Source organism: Seriola lalandi, unplaced genomic scaffold (genome assembly GCF_002814215.2).
Source record: "Seriola lalandi dorsalis isolate HSWRI2012SDOR001 ecotype SW California unplaced genomic scaffold, Sedor1 jcf7180002054542, whole genome shotgun sequence".
NCBI classification, from domain to species: domain Eukaryota; kingdom Metazoa; phylum Chordata; class Actinopteri; order Carangiformes; family Carangidae; genus Seriola; species Seriola lalandi.
Genome location: NW_019525095.1, coordinates 493,717 through 504,761, shown reverse-complemented (window position 1 = coordinate 504,761; position 11,045 = coordinate 493,717). Strand labels below are relative to the sequence as shown.

The 11,045-nt window shown below is 39.6% G+C and overlaps 1 protein-coding gene across 2 annotated transcripts; it reads left to right on the top strand.

Moving 5' to 3' along the window:
• The first annotated feature begins 694 nt into the window (after positions 1-694).
• Positions 695-10,065, top strand: septin2 (septin 2). 2 transcript variants are annotated; one of them, XM_023414822.2, is made up of 13 exons: positions 695-833; positions 1,850-1,892; positions 2,858-2,972; positions 4,770-4,856; positions 5,006-5,129; positions 5,408-5,542; positions 5,700-5,817; positions 6,076-6,177; positions 6,350-6,495; positions 6,675-6,758; positions 7,885-7,945; positions 8,488-8,584; positions 8,775-10,065. In XM_023414822.2, exons 2-12 carry the CDS (start codon positions 1,869-1,871, stop codon positions 8,572-8,574), a joined length of 1,083 nt encoding a protein of 360 aa, XP_023270590.1. In that variant the 5' UTR covers positions 695-833; positions 1,850-1,868; the 3' UTR covers positions 8,575-8,584; positions 8,775-10,065. The 2 variants fall into 2 exon arrangements, with proteins under 2 accessions (XP_023270590.1, XP_023270589.1); XM_023414821.2 differs by having other exon boundaries at positions 6,675-6,797.
• Positions 10,066-11,045: the final 980 nt, after the last annotated feature.

Below are 11,045 nucleotides of genomic sequence, written 5' to 3'. Positions count from 1 at the left end.
GGGAAACTAGCAAGTTATTGGGTAATCAATCAAACACATTCAAAAAGGTCTGCACAATCTGAAATCTCTGCATATTTCAGCTATCTTTTCCCAACACACTGTAATTACTGTGAGGATATTATAAAACATTATTTCTGTCATGGTGTTTTAGGTTTTTATCATACCCTCATCATAAGAAAAAGGTGGAAAAGATGGCTTCCCTCTACACTGAGATAGGATTACTGTATTAGTCTTTCATAATAAGTGGAATCATGTTTTATGTGAGAATTATGGTGAATTACCACAGTGGATAACCCAGACTGTGGCAACACAGTAGCATTATAATAAAACTTTTCAATCTTAAATCTAAAGTAAATACAAGAACAAACCTGCTATCACTCTCAAACTGGTTATATATAATAGTTATATGTTATAATGCTCATAACATCAAAAGTCCAATTACCAAACTGTAAATGAAAACAAAGTTTAGGTTGCAGGCTGTTTTAAGGCTCTCCTCGTGTTGGGGCTCTGGGTACTTACTTCCACCATTAACACCCATGACTACATCCCTGTTGTTATTATGACCCAGTTTCTGATAATACTGTTTATCAATTGTAATGTGCTTATAATGAACTGATATTGTATATATGGTGTGTGAGCAGGCTGCCTCTCAGTGTTGACGGTGGGACAGGGTTGAGCCCTGCTGCTGCTGCTCCTCTCGCCCAGTGCATTGTGGTCTGTGTGCTAAAGGAAGCTGCTGCAGCGGAATCTGAAGAATTTGAGGTGTCCGCCAAGTCTGCTGTTCATCGTTAACTTAGTCTGTCGGTACCTCTCTGCACTGTAAGGACTGCAAGGTAACACCGCTGATTTATCTATTTTTTTTACCTCTTATTCATGACGATGTTTTCTCGTCGCTGTGTAGGTCGCGGTTTCGTTGTTAAACCGACGACGCTAACATTAGCTATTTAAGTGAACATCCTGCGAGAGAAGCTACTCGGCTAGTTAGTGGTTAACGCTATGCTAAGCTTGTACCAAGTTTCCGAACAGCTAGCGAGGGGGTGTTAGCTGGAGAAATAGGAAATAGCTTTCAATTGGGCTCGTTTTTATGGCTGTTCAAAGACAGAAACATAATCAAATTTGGGGGGTTTTCATGGCAGATGTCAGCATCAGCCCGTTTTACGCCCATTGGGTTGTTACCGTTATAAAACTAGCCGTTGCTAATTAACCGGCTAATTTCCATTTCAATACGTGTAAGAAAATGAGTATTGCTAGTTTTAGTTAGCGTTACATTTTGCTGTGGTAGGGTAAGCAATGCTTCTTGAATTGGCTCAAACTAGCTTCTGAATTAACCTAGACACATACATTTGTCTAATCAACCGGCAAAACAACAGTTTCATATGATCTGGCAGAGTGAGACAGTCTTTTTTCCATCCTAACACTCGGTGCTGTTGGTGTGTTTCTGACAGTTTCAGTTCATTAGGGCTTTTGAATTTAAAAAAAAGACACCGAATTGCAACACAACAGCCAACAACAAAGTAGTAAACATATGACAGCAGTTGTAAAGCCGTTGGGATTAATAGCATAAGCATGGCTTAATCGCTTATCCTCAGATCATAGTATTGTAGTGGGACGCAGCTTTAATGCAGCTAGCAGGAAAAGGAGATAGTCAGTTTTTTGTGGTGAGACACAGCACTCTCACAAACCAGACTTCCTGTCTTTCATACACTCAGGCCTGTATGTATGTGACTGCATGAATTAGCTCCATTTCAGAACAGGTTCACATAGGCCAGAGTTGTGGTAAAATTAAGTATTCTTGCCAGTTACTGTTGTAAGTTTTTCTCAGTATGTGATAGTCTGTGTTTTCTTTCAGGTTTAACAAGCAGTAAAAAATGTCTCAGGCCGACAAAATGAAGGTGAGTCTTGCAAAATAGAAACCAGATATTTCATCTGAACTGATACTGTACAGGGTAATACTAGGTTCCCTCTTCCGATTCACTGGCTGTCTTTCTTATGTAATGGTTTAGCATTAATAATGACGAGAAAGTAAGGTTGTATGTTAATGATATGCTCCTTTTCTCTGACTCAAAACTCCATCTTAGGTGTTGTGGTTTTGTTATAAATGTAAACAGTAAGTCTGCTGTCCTCTTTTGACTCAGTCCAGGATTTCATTTCAGTGAGACATTTTGTTCCATCCCACTTTTCTCACATTATTTTCTACAATGTGTGGTTGTTCAAAACACATGTTATTTACTTGTTGAATACTAGGTCACTCAGGCAGTTGCTCAGTGTGCTGCTCACTATTCACATGACTCACTGATGTGGCTTTATGCGGATTGAAAGGCCTAAAGGCAGCACAGGAACACGCTACTTATTAGTCTTATCAGTCATGACCTTTGCTGAAAGCTTGGGGGAAAGGAGCGTTTATAAATACTACATGACTGTGTGGCCAAAAAAGCGCAAACTAAATAAAGAAAAGGTACCTTTTTTGTATTTGAATTTGCCAGTGTGTAGCAGTGCCACAGGGGCTATTGAATTGCTTTGTGTAGGAAAGAGCCATAAACACTGGAATGATGGGTGGACAGTCTTTTGTAAATACACTACAGAGAGGTCACTGTTGCTCTCCCTAAAAAACCCTGGTTGTTCATGAACAGATGTTTCCTCAGTGACTCCTACTTTGGCACCTATAAGTGGTTATGTTATTGCCAGCACAATGTTCAACTTACAACTGATTTGGATTCATCATGCAACAACAATTATCTTAAACTAAATCAGAATTCTGTGCAAAGCTACGGTCTTTCATCTTAAATTGTAATGTCACCAAACATTATAACTACGATTATGACACTTCTGTCTTTGTCCTCTCCTTTTTGTACTACAGCAGGGCCAGTTCACCAACCCTGAGACCCCAGGGTATGTTGGATTCGCCAACCTGCCTAATCAGGTTCATCGCAAGTCAGTAAAAAAAGGATTTGAGTTTACATTGATGGTAGTAGGTGAGTGTGTCTTCCCTGTTTTTAAGACCTTTTCTAATTTTGTCCATTTCTTCTTGATGTTACGTGGCTCTAGTTTTATTTAGTTTGGAAGATGATAGTGTATCTTAGTGATAACAAGTTTCAAGCTAGACAGCTTCAATAAACATGGACATTTAAGGAATGCATTTTGTTTTTTTGGCTCATGGGAGTATGTTTTTGGTGTGATTTTGACCATTGACCTGTACAATATTTAGTTGTTGGCGTCACTTGTTTTCTTTTCATAATGAACCTTCTGTATAACAGTCTCACAACTCTTTCACCTCTGTAGCTCCATTTGTTTGTATGTTGAGAGTATGTTTGGTGTTTTGTCTTTGAACCTGTTCTCAGTAAAGCAGAAGTGTGTCTTCGTGTGCTCAAAGGCATTTTGGTCAGTATAAAATGGCAGATGTCACATCAGTGTAGTTGCTCAGCTGGCGTCAGCAGCAGTGTAAACTGCTGGATGGGAGTGCTGTGACTGTGTGAACCTCTGTGCTTGTTGATGAGGGGGGAGGGTAGGAGCTCCCCCCTGAACACTGCTCATCCTTTTGCTTTAAAATAAACCAGAGAGGAATGTAGCCTGTGGGCCTCGAGGGACTGATTCATACATTGGACAAGGCCTGCTGGTCCCGCTACTGGAAGAATACTCATTGAGTGCCTATTTAACCTCTTTTGTGACCTGGGTTCCTAAATAAATCAGTGTTTTCTTGTATATTTAGATAGCTGCAGTTCTCCCCCACAGACAAATCATATACTTAATTAAATTTGTCCTCATTATACATCTATTGTTATGCTACCCCAAAACCACAGCCCTTTCCAAACTGCCTCTAGTGTGCATTATATATGTCAACTTTGATTTTCCATACACTCTGGCAAATTGCCAGTTTGGATGTAGTAAAAACTTCTGTAAATCTTTTGCCATTGCTCTGGTGGGAACCACAGATGCAGCATTCCTAAGTAAAGCACACAAGCTTTGGGTTGATTATGTATGAGCATCTGTAATGTGATCGTGAGACTTGAGGAGCATAGTTTCTTACATTTCCTTCATATAGTTTGCTAGATTTTGTTCATTGCTGTTGCTTAAGCTAAACTGCTGCTGTAGTTTCATGATTTTCCCAGATAGAAGTCAGTCATACTACAGGACTAAAACAATGTTCAATGGACCTGCAGCATCATGAGATAAAAGACACTTTTGACTCAAGGACAAGTCTGGAAATCAGGTCAATAGCATATATTTAAAACTTGATCACTCTCTGAAACTGGCCTGTTTTTATTGCCTGTGTTTCTAACTATTTTCATTTTTCACTTTTTATATGTGAGGAAGTTTTTAAGATCTTTTCAAGAATTTTGTGAAAAGATGGAGTCGATCTAGAACAGGATTTCCATGTTCTTTGTTCTTGCGAGTGAAACTATCCGACGATCTTCCTCCTGCCCCTGCTCCTGACTGATTTTGAAACATTGCACTGCTTCCTCGGGTGCAAGGGTTGCTTAGTCAGCCACCTGACATATTTCTATCAGGTTCATGAAGTCAGAGTTAGCGTCATGCTGATGCGTATTTCCGTGTTGTGTGAGGCCTGGTGTGCATCACAGACAGACAGTCTGTTTCCTGTAGCACACTGACAATGTCTTTATTCTTTTTTTCTTTTTTTGTTGACGCTCAAATCTGTATTAGGGAAGTTCAAAACCTGATGGGCTTTTGTAATTCTTTCTGGTTTTTATTCTGATTTCTCATATGATGGTTATTGTGTGATGATTGTTTTTATTTTCCTCTGTTGTCTAAAGGTGAATCTGGACTTGGAAAATCCACCCTGATCAACAGCCTTTTTCTCACTGACCTTTACCCTGAGAGAGTCATCCCTGGAGCAGCAGGTAAAACACGCACGCATGACCAAATGATCCTTATTCGTAGCCACTTGCACTTTGTGTATTATAAACATAAAATTAACACATTGAAGCCATTTAGTAACAATAACGGACTCACTGTGGCCTTGTATTATATCTATTTTTCCTTCTTATAGAAAAGATAGAAAGGACGGTTCAGATCGAGGCATCAACAGTAGAAATTGAGGAGCGAGGAGTGAAGCTCCGTCTCACTGTGGTAGACACACCAGGATATGGAGACGCCATCAACAGCCAGGACTGGTATGAAATCTTTTTAGAGCGTAAGCTGTTGAGGAGATGAAGTATTTTTAGATTTAAATTACCCACTGTCAGTCCTTTGATCTTGAAGAGCATCACTACTTGACAGTTAAAAGTAAGTTGAATTGTTTTAAATCATAAGGATAGCAGGAGGAGGATTTATTTATTTATTTATTTTTTTGTCTGGGCTTTTGATTTCATTATTGAGAGAGTGGGCTTCTGCTGCAGTATGCTGTGATACAAACTGAATGTTCAATGTGACCTATATTTCTCTCATCCAGTTTCAGCACGATTATCAGCTACATTGATGATCAGTTTGAGCGCTACCTCCACGACGAGAGCGGTCTAAATCGTAGACACATTGTTGACAATAGAGTTCACTGCTGCTTCTATTTCATCTCCCCGCTTGGTCACGGGTGAGTCCTGCAATACATACTTGCACAGATACTGTACACGCTTCAGTTAATACACTGAAGTTACATTTTTTTTCACCCTTTTTTGCTTTTGATAAATTCTTACTGAAATCCTTTGTCTCTCTTTGACCTTCTGTCCGTCTGTTTCCCGTCTGACCAGCCTAAAACCCCTGGACGTCCAGTTCATGAAGGCCATTCACAATAAGGTTAATGTGGTTCCTGTCATCGCCAAGGCGGACACTCTCACCCTTAGAGAGAGGGAAAGGCTCAAGCGCAGGGTGAGAACAACAGAGGGGGATTTCCAGTTCCTGAGATGAGCAGCAGCTATCATGTGCTCATGCTCACTGCTTTAGTGATATTGTAGCTTCAACTCCAGTGAAGTGTCAAAAGAGGTTATGTTGGAAATTATTTTGATTAGCAGAATAATACATATAGTAGTTATATTTCTATAGCTCTGACTAAACAGAAAACAAAAGGCTGTCGTCTGTCCACCTACTAGATAATGACCTGTGATTTCTCCTTGTTTTCTTTGTAAGATTCTGGATGAGATTGATGAACATGGTATTAAGATTTACCACCTTCCTGATGCTGAGTCAGATGAAGATGAGGACTTCAAAGAGCAAACTAGGATCCTCAAGGTAAACTCCCCGCTCCTTTACAGCTCTTTGTGCCTGGATGAATTCAAACTTTCTTCCCTCCAAAGATATTTTCATGGTTTTAGCCACAAAATTGCATTTATTTTGTTAAAGTTATTTATGTGGGAGGTTTGAACCATGAGAACAGACAACATAAAGTACTTCTCTTCTCCAGGCTAGCATCCCATTTGCAGTTGTAGGATCCAACCAGCAGATTGAGGCCAAAGGGAAGAAGGTGAGGGGCCGTCTGTACCCTTGGGGAGTGGTGGAGGTGGAGAACCCAGAGCACAACGACTTCCTCAAGCTGCGCACCATGCTGATGTGAGTGCTAGAGGAGCCAGAGGAGGCTATAACCTAGGTTTTTCCTTACTCTTTAAAATTAAAAGTTTGTTTCTTGGTGGTTGAGATAGTTTTCCAGGATGCTTTTAGCCATTATGATAAAAATGTGAATGTCTGTGCAGAAGTATTTATTAGTTATTGATTTTTCCATAACCTCACAGAACCCACATGCAGGATCTACAGGAAGTGACCCAGGACCTGCACTACGAGAACTTCCGCTCGGACCGCCTCAAACGGGGTGGCAGGTTGTCCTCCCATGGTTATGTTCTGCCTCTGTCTCCTGCGTACGTACTTGTCTGTCAGCTTGCTTTTCTGCACCTCCCCCCCCTCACCTCAAACAGCAGACGTCTGACAAGAAATCATATATATCAATTGCAAAAGTCTTAAGAGATATATGGAAAAGCCATTGTCGGACACATGCACACATTAAAGAAATATTTACCAAGGAGGATAATTAATGAGAGTTATTGCCGTATGATGCAATCCACATTCATTCATTTCATCTTTTGTTGATTCATATAATGTTGAACTAGTATCAATTCTGTAGTACAGTAGCTCTAACTCATCATTTTGCATGTGACCTACACCAGTTAGGCAGTGGTATTGAGATAGAACTGAATTCAATGCTGTAGGTTGTTGATTTACATAGTTAGCTGGTAGCTAAATGGCATGTGTAGTCTGAGTATATGTAGATGTTGTAAACAGGATTACTGTGTGTGTCATTTAACATAGTGGCGATACATCATCATTTAACCCTCAGTGTAGACCACAGAGATTCTTTTAGACTTTCCCCTAAAGCCAACCCAGGATAAGGGAGTGGTTTTACTGTCTTCACGTTGCCTCGCCATCTGTCCAATGATGGCTGTCTGGTTTGATTTGTCCAATCCCATGAGTGGACTGTTGGAGGTACTGTTTTTTTTTTTTTGTCATTTGGGGGAGGTAACGCTGTTGCCCTGACTCTCGCACTCGCTGCTTCCCTCTTGAATCTTCCTGCTTTCATCTCTTTGTAGTTACTTGTTGTAGATGCCCACTTTCTCTAGCGAGCTTTTTGTATCTTCCTGCAAAGAAACTCTCCACTAACCCACTGAGCCTTTTTTCACTTTCTCAATGTGGCTTTTGTCATGTTTGCCTAATGTTACTTAAAATGCTACAACATGCACTCCCAGTCTTGCACGCACACACACACAGTGCTCTGCTGAGTGTGATTATTATGCTTTACAAATCATTACACAATGTGATTTTACATTTATAACCTCTTTCACTGTGCATTTAACTTGTACTTAATGATTCCTTTGTTAACTGGCATATATTCTACAGAAATATTACGATACATACTAACATGAAAAGTAACTATAATTGTGGTCATTACAGGAAAGGACCGGAGCCGGAGGAAATGGACAAGGATATGATCCTGCAGGAGAAGGAGGCTGAGGTGGGAAATTTCAGTCACTACACTACTATTAGAAATTCATTTTTCATGGATCATCCTTCTTGATTGTCCAGATTTCCTAGAGGAAAAGGTTTGACTTCTTGGGAAATAACACTCACATTTGTGCCAAGAGGTAGTTGAGAGATCAGTACCACTCATGTAGTTAAACTAAGTATGAACAGAGACAGGCTTATTATTCCCCCGTTTTCAGTCTTTATGCTAGGCTAAGCTAGCAGGCTGCTGGCTGTAGTCACACATTTATAATTTAGTTGTTGTCTCTCTGAATATATGTGTTAAACTGGTCAATAATTCACGTTCACAGATGGTTTCTGTCCAAGCAGACGATGCAGGAGCAGTTGTACTTAATTAATGATTTATAACTGGCAGACAGATATTAATGATAGTACATTTATGTAGACTGACAGATAAGAGAAAGCATCTGTACATAAACAACATCCCAGCTGTCTGAATGTATGTGCCTTGTTCTTGTTTTAAGTGCAGTTGTTGTTTCCCTGTCATACATGTTGATGTTGTGTGTCCTACAGTTGAGACGAATGCAGGAGATGATTGCAAAGATGCAGGCCCAGATGCAGAAGCAGGGAGATGGAGAGGGAGAAGGCCCCAATGCTTGAAAAGTCTACGGTAGGAGCAAGACCCATAGATACAGTCAACACTCCCTCCGATGCAGACACACTCTATATTATACTACATTCCCAGAACAGTGGGACACCTGATTTCCTGTGTTTGTACCTCAAATATCTAAACGAGAGTTGTTCACTTCAAAAATTTTCAAAATTGAACGATAACGTGTAGTTTTTCTTTTCCACTGTAGGTTTTTGAGCCACTGCTCAACATCGACCAGAGAGAATGGGATTGATAGCAGAAAAGGTGTAAGAGCTGTCTGGTTATTGACTCATACTGCTTGCCACTATCTTCATTCAGTCCCACGTGGGATCTGGAGTCATTTTTTTTTTTTATACATACAGTAAAATATACTCAAACAGTGTTATGTTTATATATTTACACACGGTTCTTTTTCTTTTCTTTCCTTTATTTTCTTTTTTTTTTTTTTTTAAGTTTTATTTCATTTTATTCTTTTTTTTTTTTTGCCAGTTACTCAAATGAAGTCATGTGACCCATCTTTAAAATGGTGATATATATTTTTAATACAAACCCATTGGGATGTTCTGTTGCTTCTCCATTCTTTTTTTGCTTTCTCACTTTTTTCGCTATCGAGAAAACCAAAGTATTGGTGCTTCTGTTCAGTCCTTTTAGTCCCGAAACATCGCTCATAGCACATGCTAACATTAGCTCTGTGAAAGAGCCTCATTGGGAGAGTCGGCTATGGTGAAAACTAGTAGAAGAAATTTCGTTTTATGCCACTGTCTCAATACTCTTTTTGTCAAGTGAAAACATAATTTAACATTTAAACACAAGCGTCCAATCGTATAGGGTTCATTCTGCTCAGTATACCACTCATGTACTCATACGCATGCAACTCTCGACCCCCCCCCCCACAGTCTGGTTAAATTTCAGGTGACTTTTCCCCTCGAGTGCTGTGTTGGGATCAGTTCTCCCCCCCCCTCCTGTCCAAAATTTTACCCATCAGTGCCGTTCTCAGATCAGTGTCAACAAGTGCAACTGCATTCAAGTGTTGTAAAGCTCATTTTGAGTTTGATATAATTTAAAGAAACTGTGACCCTTGACCTCTTACAGTCTTCCTGTACACCTGACAAATGAAGGACGGACAAATGAGGTGTTTTTTTAAACTGTGACACACCTCTGTTTGGTGCTTTGATGCATCTTTCAATTAGATGTATTTACTTCATGTCTCCTTGATATTGTAAAGTGAAGTCATGTGCCAGGGGGCATTGATATTTTGTGTTTCATTAAGAATTAAGAGGTATAAACTTTTATGTGTCCCGACTGCTGATTACTTTGTGGTTTCCATGACTGCAGAGGTTAAAGGTGACCCAATGAGGTCAATGTAGCCAACATTTCCCTCACCAGCCAAGATGTGAGTTCTTGACATTCCTCTTTGTGCTGTTTTTATCCAATATTAAAGTACCAAATATTGTTCTTGATACATATATTGTAATAAAGGTTTTATTAAACTTGAATAATCTCTTCTGCGATTTGAGCCTTTTTTTATTTCTCAGTAGATGCAGCCTCAGTAAGTGTAAATCTACCTCAGTATAACCAATTATCAGCTAATCAATATCAGTTCAAGGTTCATTGGGTAATAAATTTGTCTTGTTACACCCTGTTCCTGATTTAGAAAAGCCTGAAGCTGCACAACACACACATCAGCTGATGCTTACTGCTCCGTGTGTGTGTGTGTGTTTCATTCCAGTGAGATTAATTGCCTCTGACAGACAAAACCACCATGAACCTGCCCTGACTGTTACAGGGCAATGCTAATTACAGCTCAGCGTATGGAGAAGTTAATTAACCAAAACCCAGCGCTTCCATTGTTCTTTAGAAAAGACAAAGTTAAAGTAGTACTTACATGATACTGACTATCAGCAAAGGAAGTAAACATAATTAAATGTGTTAACTTACATAAATATGAGCATGAATTATTGAATGATTTCTATAGGCATATGGATGAAAGCTCCACTACTGACCAAAGAATTATACAGTATAATAATGAACAGATGCTGTGCACCATAACATGTCTGAATAGATTAAATGTCTGTGAGCATCAAGCTTACAGTAAGAAACAGATTGGGTCAGCTAGTATTTTGACATGATCCATAACCTCATGTTGTTTTGTGGTTGCAGCAACTTTGTTCCTTTCTGCAACAAATTTTCTTTTCAAACAAGACACTGAAGACAATGAGACATTTTCCATAGTCTTTATTATAGTTTTTCCTTTTCAATCTAACAGGTATACACAACGCTCTAAATGTCATGGCTTTTTTGTCTTAAATACTCTCCGCTCTTAAAGAAAAACTGTAAAAATATTTAATTATAACTAATTAAAAGATCTCTTCAGGGACAGGAGTGGGAAAGGTGCACAGATAGGGAGGAAGGGTGGGGGGAGTTCTTCTGTGGTCCTTATCTGAGAAGTTGGGTGGGACTGGGAGACAGAAAAGCTGGG